At 41.1% G+C, this 22,101-nt stretch overlaps 1 protein-coding gene across 2 annotated transcripts; it reads left to right on the top strand.

Annotated features, from left to right (window-relative positions):
• The first annotated feature begins 141 nt into the window (after nt 1-141).
• Nucleotides 142-21,872, top strand: Vps45 (vacuolar protein sorting 45). 2 transcript variants are annotated; one of them, XM_050188750.3, is made up of 13 exons: nt 142-560; nt 4,620-4,818; nt 5,740-5,888; nt 6,943-7,080; nt 9,681-9,791; nt 10,302-10,436; nt 10,503-10,613; nt 11,581-11,748; nt 13,555-13,713; nt 15,423-15,530; nt 19,242-19,357; nt 20,204-20,347; nt 21,525-21,872. In XM_050188750.3, exons 1-13 carry the CDS (start codon nt 468-470, stop codon nt 21,583-21,585), a joined length of 1,692 nt encoding a protein of 563 aa, XP_050044707.1. In that variant the 5' UTR covers nt 142-467; the 3' UTR covers nt 21,586-21,872. The 2 variants fall into 2 exon arrangements, with proteins under 2 accessions (XP_050044707.1, XP_050044706.1); XM_050188749.3 differs by having other exon boundaries at nt 144-560; nt 20,201-20,347.
• The last annotated feature ends 229 nt before the right edge of the window (nt 21,873-22,101 follow it).

The raw sequence follows: 22,101 nt of genomic DNA, 5'->3' as shown, positions 1-22,101 counted from the left end.
GCCTGACGGCTAAGGGACAAGGGGCAAAACCCGAAAATATACGCAATGCAGCTGAGTCGTTAAGTTCTTGTGCATAAAATCACTGCATCAACATGGTACATATGTAAACCGATGTAAACATCAATGGTTGGCAATGGCACCACCTAATGTTTTCGGTGCTATATTCACACTTTGCGAAAAGTGTTTTCCTGTCGCTATGCAGCTATAACTGTCTCAGAGCGCACAGATGTGATCTGAATGTGCAAAACGTTTCTCGGTGCATATCGCGTTTTGTAGCATCGGTTGTGTTTGCTACCGAACGTCAAGGGATCGACTGGGTCACTTCTCCATGAAGACAGGTGTTCCACTCTCCCAGCGACAAGTCGAAACACCTAACATTCTAAATGTTGCTTAAGTTTATGAATATTGAGTAACATTCCAGACTTCTTTAACCGGCTTGAACTGACAGCCGGTTACGAAGGATCAAGATGAGTGCCGTCGCTGCAATTCGACTCTACATTGACAAGATGATAGAAGAAAGTGGGCCGGGAATGAAAGTGTTGATGATGGATAAGGAAACCGTAAGCTAACCACGTATTCGAACCGTTTAATCGTTCTTAAACCTCAGTGTGTTGTAAAGGTCGCAGAAAACTGGTGTGCATGCACGATGCAAGATGACCTCCAAGGGGCGTATTGTGTGACTCTCCGAATGGTGATGCCATTAATGCCGGTAATACGCTGTGGCATAAAAATTCTGGTTCTAACTTGCTTACTCAAAGGACAGTAGGAGGCTGTTGGAAACTATATGCTAATTTGTGTGCATAAAAGGCCGCACGCCGGGCTACTTAAGCGCATCTGTTCTGAGAAAAAAAAAAAGCATCCTGTATCATTGGCAGTTCAGAGACCGTTCCTGGTTTCTAAATGTATACCTTCTTGTGCCTTTGCGAAAATGTGGAACTTATCTATTCATTACATATAAAAGTGATGCTACTTGCTGCATAATTAGTTTCCTATATGCACGGCTTGAGCTTGCTTTTATTGAAAAATATCCGCGGTGTACATGTTAAGGTTTGGAATACTGAAGCAGTGGCACTACAATCAAATTGAGTAATCAAACAGTAATTGATGATATCTTTGTGTCAACAGCATCTATATGCTGAAGACATTAAAACCACCGTGCGGTACACATCTGACTCGTTACTGTCATTAGTGTGTATGCTCCTCCGGTGCCCTCTACATGGTACCCTTTCAAAATATAACCAAGACCACCAAATCCTTCATAACAGCAAGCTGATTTGCGATTTTAGAAGTGCCACTAATATGAACACTTGTCATGGACAGCATACAAACCCAGTTACAACACATTGATGATGGCACCTGTCAGAGAAATATTTCCATTGGTACATTTTATAGTAATATTGTTGCTAGAATGTTTCAAGTTAGTTGACAAACTAGCCCAAAAGGCATGTCTCTGTCTTTATTAAACTGATGACCCTATTGTGCATGGGCCAAGAAAGCTACTTGGTAAAACCGAATGGTTTATTTTATTTATGAAAAAAAAAATACTGTATTTCATGCTATAGGGCTGGCAGAAGCAATAAAATGTGGACATGCTAAAATAAACTAGAAAGTACATTTCCCTTTTCGCATTTGTCAGCACGTGTGACAGTGGTGTGATTCTCTCGTAGCTAGGTGCATAGTTTGGGCATAGAGCCCAATTATAGTACTGCATTTCATGCATAGCAGGCAGCACTATGAAGGCTAGAGAATCTTCTCTAACCCCTCGCATTCACAGACAAAAAAAATAGTGCATTACGTATGAAGGCAAGGTATAGGTATGTATTGTGTAATTCAGTGTAACAGTAAATCTGTTACATTTATGCTGCAAGATATGGTGTAATCATCTGAATCTATTTACCACTGAAAGATTAGAGCGACGCATTCCTGGGAACAGTGGCTACAGTGCACCAAAACGTAGCACGTCACATATTGGAAGCATTAAGGAATATAAATAATCTGCGATTTGACGTAACCTTATGTCCGCAAGTTGTACTTATAAATGTAAAGTAGTTTTTACATAGAAGGCATCTCATATAGGTAATAACTGCACAGCAAAACGTGTGGAGTGAGGCTTCTATGACTGCACTAGTTGCACAGCTGATGTAACATTGACTGCTGAGAACGAACTAGAGTACAGCTCCCATTTACAGCACAATAGCACAATGCAAATTTGATTAATCAGGGATAAAGAGGTGTTTTACTTTTCTTACTTTTGGCATTTAATTTTGGCCTAGTAATATATTATGTCTGGCCCTTGGATCACTAAACACTACACATCATCAATAATGTATTCTATACACTGTATAAAATTTGTTACAGCTAGGCTTGGACAGATTACATTTGTACAACAATCTCATCTCTCTCTCTTTCTTTTTGACATATTGCAGTCGTGTTATAAATATAATGACACACTGTGCAAGTGGATGGGACATGATAAGGCACCAAATAAAATAGTACAGAACTTCTCGCCCACTCTGCCCTTTGTGTCCTTTTGTACCTTCGCTATTTGCACTCTATGCCATTTTTCAGGGGAACAAACTCGCCCTAGGGAAAGTAAAGCTGAAGTTGTTCCTCTTTTTTAATTTGTGCATGCCTAGCTCATTTGCTTGACTTTTATTTCCTTCGAAGTTGTGCTGCACTAACTTGGTGTCATTACTACAGTTGTAGCCCAGCCCCACGTGACTGTATAACTGTTGTGTCTTGGTTTTCTGTAAGTGTTTTTGTTAGCACTTTATACCCCCAACCACAAGGAACAAATTTTTGACTAACTTTTGGCATCGTCGAGAACAATGTGACGTTCGGAGCAACGCTTGTTCAACACCAATGTCTGCCTATGCCAGATCACAGCGCTGACACCTGAAGGAACCAATGTGGCTAACAAAGCATGTGATGCTGCTAGCAAGGTGACACAAAGCAGCTAGAAAAGCGCATGACGCAAGTTGGCATGGACATTGCAAATCTATCAAAAACTTGTTCCTTGTGGTAGGTCCACATGATGTGTATATACTAACTGTTTTCTGCAGTATTCTTATTGGCAGCCCTATCCGGAAATGAGAAACTGTCATGTGACAGCATGCTTACTTTTGTTTTATTCTTGTGCTATTGTGATTACATAAATTCACAGAGGGTGCCAGTATTCAAGGAAACACCTGATTGTTATTCAGGGCTTGGTGTCCCATGGCGGCACATGGGCTAGGGCAGACTTTGTTGTGGAAGGTCATAAATTAGTTTGGCCATCTGAAGTATCCAATGCCCAGTACACAAGAGCTTTTGCATTTTGCCTGCATTAGAATGATGCACCTCTGGTGGCTGAAAATAAAAATTGTGGTAGGTCATCACCCAAATAATATTCCAACAATTACTGCAAAGGTACAATTTGTAATGCAACATGTTGTGTATTTCTTGTGTTAATAAAGTGTCACGTCGATGTGGTACTAACATTTCATTGAAGAAAGCAAGGGTATAATATGTAGTAATATATATTTAATTTACCGGGCGATCATTCTTAAGTTTTACATACTTTTTTAAATATTGCCTGTCCAGATAGCATAATTCTAGTCTTTGAGCTGGATTATTTAAAGGAGTGGACATTACTTGCGGGGAAAATCAAAACACAATCAACTAATTAACAAAGTGCTAAATAACTTTTTAATGAATTACTTCATGGCACATATTGCAGTTTACGAATTGTAACTGGTGAGTTCGCAAGGTGTATCCACTTTGAATGAATGATCAGGATGACACAGCTTTGAGATATTCATTGCCAAATGTGTGACTAAATACATGTATGTTGCAGTTACTTTTTCGTTGCAATCACCCGCTGTGGTTGCTTTGTGGCTATAGTGTTGGGCTGTTAAGCACGAGGTCACGGGATTGAACCCTGGCCATGGCGGCTGCATTTTGAGGGGGACTAAATGTGAAAACACCTGTGTACTTAGATTTAGGTGCACATTAAAGAATCCCAGGTGGTCAAAAATTCCGGTGTCCCCCACTATGTGTGCCTCATACTCAGAAAGTGGTTCTGGCACAAAAAACCCCAAATTAAATTTTTTTTTTTGTGCTGCACTGCATAAAAATGCTTTTTCTTAAACAAGTAAGTGGAACAGTACATTTTTACTGCAACTTTAATGGCACATATCTTAAAACCTGTGCCATCCTCAAAATTTGTTCCACACGAACATGCCTTGAAACCTCACCGGCTACAATTTGTAAACTGCAATATGTGTTGTAAATTGATTAATTAAGAAGTTAACTAGTGAATTTTCATTAATTAGTTGGTTACGTGTTTTGATTTCTCGTGCAAGTAATGTATGCCTCTTTGAATGATCCATCTCAAGGACTAGAATTATGCTCTCTGCCACAGGCAATTTCTGAAATATTCTTTAAAACTTAGAAATGATCACCCTATAATCTAGTATGCAAATCAATTGTTTGCTTTCATACTGTGCACCAAGATAGGTAATGTAGTTGTAGTTCTCTGTTGCTGATTATTACACTGTTCATCTAAATGTAGCACTGTTTATATTGTGAAACATGTATGCTTTGTTTAATCCAAACGATCACTTGTTGAATCTTTTCAGACGACCACAGTGAGTGTCGTATATGCTCAGTCAGAAATGCTGCTCAAGGAAGTGTACCTCTTTGAGAGAATTGATGTGTGCGCTGGTACTGAGACTATGAAGCACATGAAATGCATAGCATTCCTGCGGCCGATTCGAGAGAATGTGGAGCTACTTGTCCAGGAACTCAGAAATCCCCGCTACGGCCAATACTATATCTGTGAGTCAATGTGTATCCCTTCTCCATCACAGAACAAGCTCTGTCATGTTGTTTCTTGAGTTAGTGCATGCTCATTACAATGTATGTTACTTATTTAACTGATGCAGTGCATTCTGCAAGTTTAATACAGCGTGTGCTGATTCGGCATGAGTGCGGCTCAGTAAATATACCATTTCAAACCACCCCCATTTGCCGTGTTTAAAGGTTCTTAAGTTTTCTCTTCAATTTAGAAGAAGATTGCAGTTTCTGTTTTTTGTGAACTGCTCAGTCACAATTGATAATGCCATATAGAAAGAGGGAACCAGGCATCTATAATTGGTGATAAAGGTTCACAGGCCTACCTTTTGTTGAAGAGTGGTGCAGTGACTACGTCAAGGAGTAAAACTGAGCATGGAGGCATGATATTTAAAGCTAGTTGGTTTGGCTACATAGGTTCTGTTCACCCAAACAGTGGCTCTGCTAGACCCCTACTTTCGATAAGTAGTGTTTACTGGACATTACTGGCATAACAGCTTATTGAGATGATGCCACTATCTCCAAGCATACATTTATTCTGAATGTCTTCATCACATTTTTGAAGAGCTGGCTTGAATTTTCTGGCCATAAGCAAGCTCTGAAAACCTGGTGTTTTTTTTGCTAAGGAGCAGCTTAAAGTTTTGATGTCCGTGGCTGTTATGCTTTATTGGTAATGTTAGCAAATAGTTGTAAGTTTGCTAAGCTCATGATTACTTGGAGGTGCTAGCCAGCTTGCCAGTGACATAGATGAACTTTCTATATAATTTTCTTTTTCTGTAGACCTAATGCTTTCTTTGAAGAGTAAAGTGCACGTTTGCACCAATGACTAGTGCATGCCCGACCAGCGAAAACAAACAGGGATCTCTAGAGGAACTAAATGTGTGCCCTGATGTTTCTGATCTGCAGATTTTAGTAACACAGTGAACCGCAGTGACATCAAAGAGCTTGCGGAGGCTGATGACCAAGAGTGCATTCAGGAAGTCAAGGAGTTCTTTGGGGATTATGTGGCCTTGGCACCTCACCTATTTTCATTCAACCTGACTGGCTGCTTTCAGGTATGGGTCTCGGGGGTTCGTACACCTCCTTGAAATCCTGGGAAACACTTGAGCTTGGAAAATAAAGATTGAAGGGTCCTTAAAACACATTGAAAATAAATGTGCTCCTTGAATTCCTTGAAAATTGGGCTGAGGGACAACTTTTGAACATTCAGTGTAACAAAATCCGCATTGGGGCTATGCCATGGACATTGTATATAAGGAAATGATCCTTGAAATGTTCTTTTCAGTGCTGCTAAACGATGCAGTGTGGCATATCCAGATCCACCAGTGACAGGCTTGTTTATATTATCACTGCCATCGTGGAGCTAGAAGAAGCTAGATAAAGCAACCAAGCCATATCACTATATTTGTTGTTTTGCTAGTTGGTTAATACTGCAGCATTCTCCATTTTCCAACCATCTCTGGCTGCATTTTTGAGCCCTATAAGCTCTATATATGCATGGCAGAACGCAACTTTCAGCCATTTGGCTTAAATGCGGTGCATATTTTTAGCGAATGTCCGACACTACTAACCATCATGTTAGAAGGTGATTGACATCATTGCAATGGAAAAGTAAACTTTGAAAAATTCCACTGATGAGTTTGAGGTATATCTTCAACTCAGCAGCTGCTCAGCTGCAAGAAATTGCAGCTATGAAGGAGATTTCAATATTTTTCAGTGTATGTGCACCAATGAGGTTTGTTTCTCCCCCCTTGAATTTCGGCCTTCAGCATCCTTGAAATGCTTGAACTGTGCTTGAAGTTTGAGTCGAATGTTCTGTATGAACCCTGGGTGAGGGTCTGCTTCTGATACGACTGTCAGGAGGGGTTATATGCAATGATGGATCCTGCGGTTGCTCAGCTGTGGAATAGTATTGCTAGTTCGTTACGATCTCTGCACAGAATTGATTGTATTATCAAAAAGTACTTGTTTTTTAAACATATGCTTCTGTAATGTGTTTTCTGTACAAAAAATGCTGCTTTCTTTTTGTCTCCAGTCTCTCGCCCTGTCGCACTCACTTTTGCAACATCCCTCATGCAACTGCCTAAATCTATGTCGCTGTGCATGTAGGGTCAGCGCTGGAGCACGGCTGCCTTTGAGAGGAGCGTTCAGGGCCTGGTGGCACTGCTGCTCAGCCTGCGCAAGGCTCCCGTGGTGCGCTATCAGTGCAACTCAGAGCCAGCACGGCGGCTAGCTGAAGGTGTCTCGGTGAGGCCCATTTTCACCCAACTGTGCGTTATCTACCAGGATGTCTGAAAGGATGAAAATTGTTGTAGACCATTTGGTGCACATTATGACATTACAATGCTTTCAAACGAAGTTGTTGTAATTACAGTCATTACTTCTTTTCCTGTAAAATATACCCTTCTGCAACAGGGCCATTTAAAAAGACTAGTGAATGCATGTCATCATCATCAGCCTGGTTACGCCCACTGCAGGGCAAAGGCCTCTCCCATACTTCTCCAACTACTCCGGTCATGTACTAATTGTGGCCATGTTGTCCCTGCAAACTTCTTAATCTCATCCGCCCACCTAACTTTCTGCCGCCCCCTGCTACGCTTCCCTTCCCTGGAATCCAGTCCGTAACCCTTAATGACCATCAGTTATCTTCCCTCCTCATTACATGTCCTCCTCATGCTCATTTTCTTTTCTTGATTTTTCTTGAATATATGTGTATACATTAAATTGCCATGATTTGGATTAAGAAGCTCAAACATCAGGAAGTCTAAAACCACAAGTGCCTGAAGAATTTAATTGTGACATGATGAAAGCAGCAAGTCCAAGTTAGCTTACAATATCCTGAATTATTTCATCATATTAGCTTGCAATGTGGCATCAATATCTTGAAAAAAATCTGCTATTAATGTTTACTAATCAACTGATTGTACCAAATACAAGAAGTACTAGCATCTGTTATGTGTGACTGCAGACAATGTGGAGTTCGTATCATTTGCATAGGGGGCCTCATTTTTTTACTATTATGAATTTTTTATCTTGGCATATGTTAGTTGGTGCACTGTGTGTACAGTTGAACTCTATCACAAGAGCCGTACTTTAAATTATAGTTCATTTAGTAGAAGTGAAAGTGATGCAGCTCTAAGAGAATTTTTTTAACACTGGCACTGAACCACAAACGTAGATGTATGCAAACCTAGCTGTTAGGTTGAAGAGTCCTTCTCTCCCATGTGGAAATTTATAAAACTTGATCAGTGTTGCTAAAAGAATGCCGAAAAAAGCAAACATCAAAATATTGTCACGTGGTCGTGATGTCAAAGAACACAGTAGCAATACTGTGAAACACAAAATTAACTTTTATTGGGCGAACCTGTGCCCACAAAAGAGGCTACACTTATAGCACAACGATAGCGGCGAACACGGTCGGCGATCGTCGAAAATCTGATCAGCGGGTCAAGCGCGCTGGCTTTTAAAGAACAGTCGTCGAATGTTCGAGACTAATCGTTCGGACCCGCGTGCCTTCCACAAAGCTCTACACCATTCACGTCAGGTGATGAAATCAGATAACATAAGGTTCGGCGACAACAGACAGCAGATAGAAGCATCGGTAACTTTCCAGAAACTTCGGATACATGCAGGTGCGTCCCACGTTGTGTGATTACATTTGTTAGGCGGCGAAACGTGGTTGCCCTATAAAGATAAGTACACGTGCGCAGGCATTCCTTTCGCTGGGTCATTAGGTAATGATGTTACTGTTCGTGGAAGTGATAAAAAATGTGTACAAGTGCAAACGGGATTATGAGAGAGAAAAAGCGTGATATAAAGAGTTAAAAAGAAAGGGTGACTGGTGTCATCATCATTTATGTTGTGGCATGGGTGGTAGGGGGTGGTAGAGCTCACTTTTGCTTTTCATAATGGTTAGCAGCCATAACAGGGACTTTTCACTTCTTACCAGTTTTTTTGTACAGTGAACATATTCATAGGACAAAGTTAAAAGTGCTAAATTATTAGTTGTTACCACATGATGGCAACAAACAAGGAAGCCAAGTAAAGCGTAAAGGAAAGAAACTGTTTCTGATTGCTTTTTTTTTTATAGAAATATACAAATAATAAGGTGGGAAATAAAAGCGGATGAAAAGACGACTTGCTGCATGTGGAAGCCAAACCCATGCCTTCCACTTTAGGCGTGCTATGCTCTAGCATTGAGTGGCCATAAGTTACACTGGCTAACACTCACAGGGTTGGACCTAGTACACATGCAAAAACACCCAAAAATGTTCACTGGAGAGTGGCCACCACAGTAGCTCACTGGTAGAGCAATGCACACGTGATGAAGAAGGTGCAGGTTTGGCTCCCACCTTTGGGAAATTGTCATGCTGTTCCCTTTAATTTCTCTTTTCCTTATTTCTAGACTTAGAGCCAGTAAAAGTAAAAACAAATGTTAATTTGTCCTGTGCTTTTCTTGAATTCATTGAGTATTGCTTTTATGTGGTCCTAACTAACAAAAATCAAGCCTTTGATTCTTAATGTTCTTGCTTGATGCAACACAAATGCAATTTGTATCGGTTGTTTGTGGCAACAGCATATGGCATTACTTTGAACATTTGCTGCCTACTGGCCGCAAACACATGCACTCTAGAATTTATCTTCATGTAATCAAAGTAAAATGTTAACGGTGACAACACGTTGCGAGTATTTTGACTAATCACTTGTACACTTCATGGAGTGAGCTTTGCCTTCATGCTCATTCTCTTATATTTTCGTAATTTTGTTTTTCTTTCATCAGAAATAGATCAATGTCATATTGTGGTCAGCATGTTTCATCCTTTATTTCACCTTCATCCGATCTGCAGCAATGGATGAAAAGAGAAGCCAAGCTCTTTGACTTCAGGAAACCGGAGGTGCCACCTTTGCTGCTAATCTTGGACCGCAGAAGTGATGTAGTGACACCACTCCTAAATCAGGTAAGCTGCAGATTGATTGCTTAATACTGCACATAAGGGTCACAAACTTGCGAAAGAAAACAAATAAAAGAATTGGTACAATTTGATTCCTTCATTTTCCCTCACTCCTGTAAAAGGAATTCTGCCTAACAGTATCATATTTCTGCGTATTCAGTGTCTTACTGACCATTCAGCAAAACATCCTAGGCACAAGAACTTTGATTTGTTTTTCTTATTATAGAATGTATCTTCATTTGGATCTCAAATTCAAGCACTTTGCTTGTTTCATAAAAGCACGCCTACTTCTTGGGATGCTCGTTGGTTTGGCCCAGAAAAAAGACAAAATCTCTGTACCTTTTTCCATTTGGTAGCTTGAACAGTTAAGGCTGATCATCGCCACATTAAGATTTTACTTTTGAATTTTCATTCACCGAGTGCTTGTGATGTTAGAAATGATGTAAACTGCTATTAATTAGAAAATGGGTTGTTACCCAGTCATGTGTTATGGAACATTGTTTTTTTCTTTTGCAGTGGACATATCAGGCAATGGTTCACGAGCTGCTAAAAATCCAAAACAATCGAGTCAACCTTTCTCAAGTTCCTGGCATCTCACGAGACCTGCAGGACATGGTGCTGTCAGAAGATAATGACGAGTTCTACAGCAACGTAAGCTTTCTGCAGTGTTTACTATAGGGCAGCACCTGTTGTAATCACGGTTCATTCTTTGTGCAGAACATGTATAAGAACTTTGGTGAGATTGGTTCTAACATCAAGGACCTCATGGAAGAGTTCCAAGCCAAGACAAAAAGTCATGATAAAGTTGAGTCCATAGCTGACATGAAGGTATGTGGCATGCAAACTTTTCAACAGTTGATAATACTAAAGCTGCAAGTCAGCAGACTTGACATTTTCTAAAATCTTAGTTATTACTTATTGAGTGACTAAATATTTAGATTATATTCACTACTAATGTTGACATTGCTACGATTTTTTATTTTTTTTTAATGGGAGGCATCTTAAGAAAGCAGGTAGTCATGCAAATAGGCACGTGTTCAGCTTGCACTTTAAACCAGCTTGTAGCCTTTTGTGCGGCAGCCTAGACAAATGCATACACGCAATGCCTGCACATAACAGCCATGTGGTAACGTCATGGTTTATTACTAGTATAATAATTGTAGACAACTGAGAGTGGAATTTTATGGGACCAGCTACCTCGAACTTTCACGCTGTTGACATATGATATTTGTGTGAAAATGACACAGTTTCTGTGATATCGACATCTCGGCAAAGTACCTTGCAATATGTTTAAAACCATACTTGAAATCGGATTCTTCTTTTATTTTCTTTACCCTTCACTACATGAAAAGCTCAACTGAGCTGTTCAAAAGAGTGGTCCTCGATGTTGTAGGAAGAATACAGATACACATGCTTGGCAGGGCATGCAGTTTTGTGTGCTCATTCATGCCCTGATAACTTGAGAGAGCAAATATACATTTAGTGCGTGACAAATGACTAAGGAAATTTTGGTGAAATTCTGTGTAGCTGTAGTCACCTAAGGTGAAGTTTGACTGTCTGAGGCACTTTAGCATTGTGTGCAGCCACAACCATATTGACTGATTACGCATAACAATAGTCCTGCATTGCGATTTCTGAAAAGATAAGATAGTAAACTGTATTGGCTGATTACGCATAACAGTAGTCCTGCATTGCGATTTCTGAAAAGATAAGATAGTACTATGAAAGAAAAAAAAAAGAAAGAAAGAACAGGAAAGGAGTTCATCCAGTTGGTGCTTTCTCCCTTGCTGGACAGGCATTTGTGGAGCACTACCCTCAGTTCAAGAAGATTCAGGGGACGGTGGCCAAACATGTCACATTGGTTGGCGAACTGTCACGCCTAGTCGGTGCCCACAGCCTACTAGAGGTGTCTGAAGTCGAGCAAGAAATTGTGGCCACCAGGGACCACTCAGACCTTCTCAAGGTATGTTCTTAGCAACACCTAATAAATCAATAATTTATATTTTGTATGTTAATTGAATGGAAGTTAATATTTATGTTCTACTGGCTTCACGAAACACACTATGGTAAGTAAACTTCAAGGTACCTCGTAAATGTGTCCTCCTTAGTAGGCTTTAGCTTGGTACACTTGTATTACCATTTATAAAATGCTAGAATACCCAAGATTTGTACAGTAGTAGCAGTGTTGATGTCTTTCATGATGGTCACTTTAGGAATGTTTTTTGTGTTGTATGATTGTTTTCATCAAAACAGCCAAAAATGTGTTCGTGAAGGTTACTTTGCTGCCAACAGGCACTGGAACAGTCGGATAGGAAATAATTATTTGTCCCATTTTTTTTTGTCATGTGGCTCAATGGAAAGTCTGAAGATGTTGCTGCTATCTACGTCTTCTAGTGTTTTGTGAACTGTAATACAGTCGACTTACAATAAAGCGACGATGAAGGGACCGACAAAATTAATGGAATTATCTGATGGGTTGAATTAAACAAGACACTGACACAATGTCAAAACATACCGCTCATTAATTTGGCAGCATTTGCCCAATCGTAACACAATCCCGAACGAAATGCGCGCTCGTTTTCTGTGTGTCCAAAGTAGAAAACTAATGTAGATATGACATTAAAGCTCCTAAACAAACTAGAAATCCAACGCTTGCCTGATTCTTTAGCATGAAAAATAGACAAGGGTCTAATATGTGTTGCGCAGTGGTGGCCGGTTTCCTAAAGACAGCTTTGCCGCAATGCAGCCGTGTTATGCAGTAAAGCACACGATCATCGCAAACTCGTTTCTGGCTTCGTATCCGATAGCACTGTGCAGATTATTTCCATCTCAATTTTCTTAGAAAAAAAAGCATGTGCTAGAATCAGGTAATTACCCTAATAGGACATTTTGAGCTATCATTATTGCTTGAAAACATTCCCTAGGGCAAAAGAAAAATAGGCATTCCCGACGGGAAATTTTTTGGCGTGTTTGTTGTTCCCTGAGCTCTGCCAAGAGATGCTGCCACTAAAGGGGTTGCTATTCGAGTAGCCATGGGGGTCAGGTGCGTGCATGCTGACTGGTCAAGTTCGAATCATCCAATGAATACCAATCTTCGGATTGAAATAATGAAAGTTTGGGTTCTTCTATGGGCCCAAACTTTCGTTATGAACTTCTATGTTCATGGGCACCACCAGCTGGGACCTTCGGTCGGGATCGAATTAACAGAAAGATCAAATTAACTGAAGTCATGTTAACAGATGTCTACTGTAGTACATGCACAGGAGGCTGAAACCCTAACACGTTTAGCTTAAGAGATGTGTACAAATAATCTATAGGTGCTATACCTTGGAATGTTTAGCTGATAAAAGAACATGGCTTAGCAGAATTCAGCTTATAAGAAGTCTACCATGCATTCATTGATTATATATCTGCCCAATGATCAGATTTTGTAGTGCAGATGAGTACTATTTCTATGCTGTTTTTGATTGCACTATGTGTTTCTTCCTGCTGCACTTGGATGAAACAGTACGATGTACAATGCAGTGCGCTTTTTCGTGGTTCTGCTTCTCACCCTTCTTCATTTGAAAGACAGTAATTTCACAGATGCACCGCTAAAGTTTGACTTCTCTGCATTTTATGTTACAAAATCCCAATTTGCTGAGATCTGTGTCTGCCATCTTTTCTGGTGCTTTAATTTCTTTTTCTGGCTCGATTTTCAATTGTTCATGGTTCCCAAAATTCAAGTTGACTATAACAGTTGATGTTGATTTTTTCTAATTTTCTGCAGCGAGTGCGAAGCTTGATTGGCAGCAGCAAAGTGCGTGACATCGACAGCCTACGTTTGGTCATTCTGTATGCCTTGAACTTTGATAAACATAGCAGCAACGACATCAGTGGCCTAGTGCAGCTCCTGAAGAACAGAGGCATCCCTGAAAATCTATTACGAGTGAGTATCAGAGTCACTCACAAAGCTTACAAATTTTCAAATTAGAAATGGAAAGGTTTATTTTGATGCATACTTTGTTTTATTTTCTGCTGCTGACTGTTTTTCACCATATCATCACTGTTGACAAGTTATTGCTCTAGCGTATCCAAAATTTTTTTGGTATTTTGCGGTCGCGCACAATTTCACAATTGGTGGTTGTTCCAGTCAGGAGCGATTTTGTGCATTTAGATGCCACGCAGAAAAAGCACTCAGGTAAATAAACGCATGGTAAGTGATTGATTACGGAAAATTTACTTACTCCTGAGGCTCTCAACCGTACTTGAGCACTGTGCAGCATTGCATGAAGCACTCTCTTGGGTGGAAGCTAGCATTTACACTGCAAGTCTATAGGGTCCTCATAGTTGTGGTCTTCTAGTGTGCTCTCCTCCGAGGATGGTTTTCTGACCATCTGAAGGTGAAATATATTTATTTACGGTGCTAAAATCGTCGTCTGGTTCACAGAAATTTTGTGAATTTCATCCACAAGACGGGTGCGGTTCAAAAATGGTACCATCCTGCTGGCTCTTCACGCCATAAATTGTGTGAAAATTTCTTCAAGTGTGAAGGAAGGAAAAAAAAGTGCTGTCCTCATTTGGAGACATAGGAGAGTTTCCAAAAGTTGGCGCTTCCAACCAAAATAACTGGCAAAATGCAATCATGCACGCATGTCGGGTGCTTTCTGGCATCTGACTGGAATGTACATTTTCTAGTTAATGTTGTCGCTAACTTTATAGAGCAAGAGCCTTGTTTAATCAGATAGTCTGAATGACGTAAATAGTGTTGTACATTATTGAATTGTACAAGCACGAGCAACTACTGCTCATGTACCATGCGTTGGGCTCATGTTAAAGAACCCCAGATGGTTCAAATTAATTTGGAGTCCCCCACTACAGCATGCCTCATAATCATGTCATGCTGTTGACACATACAATCCCAGAATTACATTTTTTAATTAGTGAGAACAGAGTTGTAAAAGAAGAAATGGTTGCTTAATTTTTTTCAGATGCATGTTAGTTGTGGGAGTTCAGAACTGATAATTCAGGTGCGTTATAGTGTTGTGCGCTGCCACATTTCAGCCTAGATGGTGCATCATCAAAACTATGCTGTTCAATGTGATCGAACTCCCCCCCGCTCCCCCCCCCTTTTTTTCCCCAACCCATAATGTGTTACTTATCAGCTGAGCTAATCTGCGTGGATTGTGGGGTGGGTTCCCAGTCAAGGCAGGAAAGGGTGCAGCTGTAACTTTTCCACCAATCTAATGTTTGCCCCATGTCAATGCTGGACAAACACTGCACAGAGTGATGGTGGAGTCAGTGAATTGGTGTGGCCACCCCTATCCTCTCGCCTCTGTACTTCCAAAGCTACTGGCAGCAATACAAGGCAGCATAGCACTTAATGCAAGAATGCCTCTGAGCTGAGATTTCAGTGGACATTGAAAAAATTGAGGCGTTCAGAATGGATTTAGAACTGGCTGATGTGACTTGTATAGTTGTTTTGCATTGTAATTACTATACATTATTAATTATATATATATATATTAATAATATATCATACTATATATTAATTACTATATTAATATTATTTTTTTGCCATTTGATACTTGCACTGGAGACATAGGGCATCTAGCAAAACTTATGTCATTTGTTTTAATCAGTAATTTATTTTTTCAGATGATACCGGCAGCGCTTGATTTTCAGGAACGCAGGCTCCAGCCTAACGATAAGTTCAGTGCCGATAATGTGCGTGCCTTTACAAAGAAAGTCATCAAAGGTCTAAAGGTTAGTTCTTTTACATCTCCTTTAGTAAGTGTGTTTTTCATGCTTGAATATGTTTAGGTCGGTGATCACTGATGATGAAAAATACTTCTTATTAGGCTGGGGAAATCGTGCCAGTTTTATGTTGGCTGAAAAGAAAGAGAAAATGATAAATGAAAGGCAAGGAGGTTAACCAGCACTGAACCCGCTTGGCTAGCCTACACTGGGGGAAGGGAAAGAGGAGGGAAAGATTAAGAGAAGAGAAAGTCCACTGTGGATGTCGCCGATGTGGTAACAGTTTTCTACTCCCTCTATATCACTGACGGTCACTCAGTCCCGATCACAGATGGTCACTCAATCCGGTAGCTTTCAAAAGTCGCAGCAGTGTTGGGTGAAAGTTACCAAAAGACTTAAAGGGTGTAATAGGCATAACTTAACATATACAGCAGGACTATTGTTTACACACCCTGTTTAAATCTTAACCTCAGCTTGTCATGAGCAATCATCACGTTTCGGCTTATGACGAACCTGCCTTTTAATGGGTATCTCACCGCTTTATGAATGGCTTGTTGCATGCAAAGTACATTAAGTGTTGTTTTTTTTTCACAACATAGATTGCAATAGACATTTTATCATTATCATTGTCATCACTTTTATTGAGTTAGATTTTCCAAACTACAGATACAGTCGAATCATGGCACAATGAAGTCCACTTCAACGAAATTTTTGCCACAACGAAGGTTTTTTTCACTCCCCGTCAGTGTCCCATAGAACATAATGCACCGAAATTCCCTCCCAAACAAACTACTTCGCAGGCACATTTTCACTGCAACGAAGTATTTACAGAGCAGACGTGAGCAAAATTATTTAAACTGTAGCTCATCGAAACCCCTAAAATAGTTTTTTCATGCCTTGACAAACCATCGACCTTGAAAGAATTAAAAAAAAAAAGAAAGAGACACACACACACATGAAACTGGAGCTGCTCGGGCCATGACACAACATAAACAAAACAGAAAGTTGCCATGTTGCGTTGATGATGGCGATGCAACACACTCTTATGGAGGAGCATCTGAGCTCTGAGGAAATGTTTTGGATCATATTGGTTAGGAAAATGGTGCGCGTATGAAATAGCATATACGTACGCAATAATTTTATTTTTATAGTATTTCTAATTATTCATTTTCTACAAAGTTTCGTGAAAATGGCGCCGGTGTACAACAGTTACTATATGTAGCAGTTGCAAGGTCGAATCCCGGTAAGGGGCGACAAGGTGTTCAGGCAATGCACGCTTCAAAACGAACGATTGCACACCATTTGGTCATTGTCTCTCGAAGCTGTTGGATCGTCAGCTGAAGCATGTCGCAACTGACAAAGAAACGCAAGTTTTTGTTGCTAGAAGAGAAGGCTCGAGTTATTGCCCAGGCTGAAGCTTGAAAGAAAAAATCAGTCATCGCGTAGAACTTGTAATTCCAGCGAGCTCTTTTTCAACAATATTGAAGAGCAAGGATGCTATAATAAATGCGCTAGCTGCAGGGACGTCAGAGATGCACAAGAAAGTGACAGCCGGTGCACGAGGCCTTGAACAAGGCAGTTTACACCTGGTTCGTGGAGACACGGGCCAAGAAAATTGCCCTTAGCGGTGATACTATTGTGCGGCAAAAAGTGCTGAATTATGCCTGCATGCTAGGAATAGATGACTTTAACGCCAGCGTAGGTTGGCTGGACAGATTCAAGTTACACCACAGCATCATCGGCAAAGTTTCGTGCGGTGAAGTCGCTTCGGTGGATAGTGACGGTGCCACTGCGTGGATGTCAGCCAGCCTCACAGGCATCCTGAAAGACTGCGCACCATCGGATATTTATAATGCCGATAAGACCGGGCTCTTCTACGAGATGCTCCCCACCAGGACCCTGGATTTTAAGGGGCTGCGCTGCCACAGAGGCAAGCACAGTAAGAAGAGAATAACCGTGCTCCTGTGTGCTAATATGGACGGTTCGGACAGGCGGCCGCTTTTGGTCATCAGAAAAAGTGCCAAACCATGCTGCTTCAAAGGAAATCGGAGCCTTCTCGTGAAGTACGTGGCTAACACTTGGGCATGGATGACCCAGGCTATTTTCGGAGAGTGGGTCGAAGCCTTCGACCGCAGCATGGGTAGGTAAGGCCGAAAGGTTTGTCTACTTTTAGACAATTGTTCATCATAGAGGACACCGTGCTGGAAAACGTGCAGTTAAAGTTTTTCTCACTGAACTGCACCTCTGTCATGCAACCCCTCGACCAAGGGGTCATCCAGAGCCTCAAGAGGGCCTACCGTGAGCTTCTTATTCAAAGGCTGCTTCTGAACACACAGTTGGGCTGCGAAACAAAAGTGGACCTCTTTATGGCACTCTGAATGATTGCTGCTTCGTGGTGTGCAACGAGAAGCACCATAATCTGCAACTGCTTACACCATGAACACAGTGAACCTGCCACGCTGAGTTCACTGCGCAGGCTGCCGAGACTTCAGACTCTGAGAACGAACGTAGCGATGAAGAGGGTCGTCGTCTGATGAAGTCATAGACGCAGGGGCAGCCCTGCAGGAAAGTGGAGATATGCCTGCCGACGTACATCCCAACCGACTTGTCCGTGGTGGTGCGCGAAGAACTGACAGACCAAGAAATCCTGAAGAGCGTCCGGAAAGACTGTGTTTCGTCAGACGAAGATGAAACAGCCACGCAACCCGAGTTCGGACCACTGACTACATTGCAGGTCATGGACGTATTCGATACAATCAGGCGTTGCATCGGGTCCCAGGACGACGATGAGGCAATGGCTCTTCTGGCGGCATGCAAGAGTCGCGTTGTGCCATCACTTGGCAAGAAGAGCAAACAAGATAAGCTAATCGATTTTTGGAATTAAAGCTTGCTTTTTTCATCAGCGAGTCACGTATCGCCTATGTATTTGATAATATCACAACTAATTTCCGCAACAACAAAATTTTTCGTGTGCCTCGTCAATTTTTTTGTAGCGGGACTCAACTGTAGTGGCAAGCATTCCGTATATTCCAGGGTTATACTATTACTTGCAATGACACCCTACATAACGAGTCAGAGGTTTCGTACTGCGAGTGTGAGTGATACCACACCACGGTCAGACCCGACATGGTGGCTTAGTGGCTATGGCGTCGCACTGCTAAGCACGAGGTGACAGGTTGAATTCCCGGCCCCGATGGCTACGTTTTGATGGAGGTGAAATGCCTAAGTGCAGATGTACTTAAATTTAGGTGCACATTAAGTAAACCGAAGTGGTCAAAATCAATCCGCATTTTCTCACTGTGGCAAGCCTCATAATCATATTGTGGTTTTGGCACACAAAACCCCCAGATTTCAATTCAATAATTTTGACCATGTTCAGTCTCCAGTAGTCTGCACGGCAGCTGTGAAGGACTGCTGCAACTTTACTGCTGTAAGTCAAAACAATGTGCCCCGTTTTACAGAGTTCAAATTAAAAAATGTGGGTGAATCATGCCTGTAAATAAACGTTTATTCATTGCTGTACAAGATTTGCTGTTACGTTTGTGTTTTTTAACCATCTCACTGAAGCATTAATGCCAAATAAGATGAGCCATTATGGCATAGTGTGAAAAAAAAAAAAAAAAAGGAAATTAGCCTTGAGGGGTTAATCGTGAAGTTGTGCATGTTTTCATTGCAGCTTCGTGCTCAATTTTTTAAAAACTTTTTGAATATTGTTTACAGGGTGTCGAGAACATCTACACACAGCATGTGCCACTTGTCTATGACATACTAGAAGACTTGATGCGAGGTCGGCTAAGAGACAGTGCTTATCCTCAAGCCTATGCTCCGTCGGACAGGTGAGACTAGGGCAACTACCTGCTTAAAAACAATGCCAGCACAGAACTATAAACCAAAAGTGTGCGCTGTAGTGATGTTAGAAATTGTGGAGCCAGTGCTTGTTATGCAGGCCTTTACAAGTGTAGGAACACACAGAGCTACTGCCGAGTTATACATGCTTGGCAGAATTATGATGGAACAGTTTCTTTTTGTTTGCAAGAAAAGTAAAATAGAGGATAAAAAGCTTGCATTAAGTTATGAAAGCCCAGTATGTGATATCTCGTAATGAATAAAAAAATGTACAGCTTTCTTGCAGACTAAGTATACACTGTCAGCATAGTGTGCTGTACCTTTATACACTTCTAGCTTCACTTCTAGCTCTGTTTTAACAAATTCACGCACAAGCAACTATCATGTATTAGACCTTTTTAGCTAAGTGTTGTTCCATGAACATTTCATGTGCTAGGGCATTGCAAAGAAATACATTAATTTTGAATATTTTTACAAGTGTGTCTTAGAGAGATGCAAGGGGCCGTGCAGTCAGGTTGGCTGTGAAACGTCACAGAAACTAAGATTCACCACCACGCTCCACTCAGTCGGCTCTGCAGTAGAGCGAAGGCAGCATTCTGACTTACACTACTGAAATGAGCCTTGTGAGGGCACGCATTAGTGTTCCTACTCAGTGGCTGTGTGCAAATTGTTAGGATATGCTGGTCTGAGCGGACCATAAATGCTCAGATAAATCTCCCCATTTCCATACTTTAGGGTTTCTTTCCTGTTGCACTTTCTTGCTCATTGTATTGTGAGCTTTGTGAAGGTTATTGTCACGAGGCATCTAGTGAGACATGTCTTTTACTTCACAGCAGCAACATTCTGCGCTACCAAGACATAACAGTGTTCATTGCGGGTGGAGTGACTTATGAGGAGTCCCTCTCTGTATACAAGCTCAATGTAGCGAACCCTACAGTTCGCATCATGTTGGGGGGAACTTGTGTCCACAATTTCTCAAGGTAAGGAAGCTTTTAAAAAAGTTTTATATGTGATGTTAGTGCAAGCTGTTCTTGATTAAAGTTGCTAATGGGATGGTCATTGGTTTAATGTTTTTAATGCAGTAACTCAACAGCATTCCAATAGCTCGTCAAAACACTCACCAGCATTCACTGTTTGTGCTGATGCAAAATAATGTGGGCCAATGCCAGAGGTGGTGTTAGCAACTGAATGGGTGGGTCTGTCTTAATACCATTGCACAATTTGTCCTCGCACAGGTTTTAGTGCAGTTTGTAAAGTGAGCCAATTCCTAAAGCACTGCAGTCAAAAACATGGGTGTGCCGATTCTGATACTGTCACATTGCAGTTTCTCAGGGATAATGCGAGGACCTATAAGTTTTCTTAAGAAAGTGCTATGCTGTGATGGAGGCATCCTATGTCACAGTATGGTTTTCTTAAAATCGGGGTTCATATTGTCATGTGTGACAGCACAAGCAGTGCCGCATTTAACAAGAACTGCAGAGCAGCAAGTCTGGGCATGATCTGGGCATCATCTGTGATTTAACACACAAGCTGTGTGCCCTTAACAAACTCTGCACCCTTATATTGGTTCATCGAGGACTGACAAAAGTAACATGGTGTCATGCACAGAAGTGGAAGTCGTGCAGAGAAAGTGATGGAGGTTCTCACCCAGTAGTAAGCCACACAACCACATGCCTATATATAGATGAGGGCAGCAAATGGATATAGTGATAATGTGAATGCAGGCATTGGCTTTATCCACTTCATTCCTTCTTTTATATGTTTCTTGTTCACTGGTGGTACCTGTAGTACAAGCACACCCTTGCACAAGCAAGAGAAGGGAAATGAGCTAAGTTGGCTGGTATTACGCAAAATTATTTCAAAGTGCTTTTGCCACCACATTCCTGCTAGTTCGTGAGTTACTAAGTCTGTACAATGCACTCCTTAATACATTTATGACTAGGTTTGACTCACATTAATATGTAGAACTAAAAAAATAAAATTGTTTTGATGTAGTTTTACCGCATACAGATGACTTGCAGTGTTTTTTTATGTATGCAGTCCTGTTGCAGATCTAAAGTTAACATCATAGAATTGCAAGTTTTTGTGTGAGGCATGCAGTTTTGAGCACGATTATGATTTTACTGGTTGTATGACCCTTTTTATCTCTCCTCTTAGCTTCCTGGATGAACTTCGAGCTGCATCTAGTGAATACACAAGGTCGGGAAGACGTCTGTAAGATTGACATTCCATGTTTTCAATATGTGCTCTTGTCTGATTGACATTAGTGTTTGCGTATCATCGGAAGAAGGACTTGCATTTGGACGTGGAGAGATATCTCTTATTATTAGGAGGTGGTGTGAAGTGCTGCTGTGAATGTGAAGAAGTGGGATGTGGTGGCATCCTTGGCACTTGTTAAAAGAGGAGTCTTGTTGACACCAACTGCAACTTTGTTAAGCTTGTGTGAATATTGTAAAGTTCTTGCTGCATCTAAATGTGTGGAATTAAACATTGTATGAATAAGAACTGTACCCTTCTTCTGTGCTTGAAATAAAGCTGTCATAAGGTCCAACACGATGAGATAGGTAAAACTGTTTATAAGAATTATCGATGTTTGCAGTCCAGTCGCTTCCTCTCCATATGTAGAGCAAGTCAAATGATAGCAAATGCTGTCATATGAACAAATGTAGGGCTTCAGGTTGCAGCAGAGCAGACCACAGACTTTCAGCAGCACTCTCCCATTGTACTCTTCAAC

This window comes from Dermacentor andersoni, chromosome 2, assembly GCF_023375885.2.
Source record: "Dermacentor andersoni chromosome 2, qqDerAnde1_hic_scaffold, whole genome shotgun sequence".
In the NCBI taxonomy this organism is placed as follows: domain Eukaryota; kingdom Metazoa; phylum Arthropoda; class Arachnida; order Ixodida; family Ixodidae; genus Dermacentor; species Dermacentor andersoni.
Note: the sequence above shows the minus strand (reverse complement) of the source record. Positions and strands in the feature narration are given on the sequence as shown.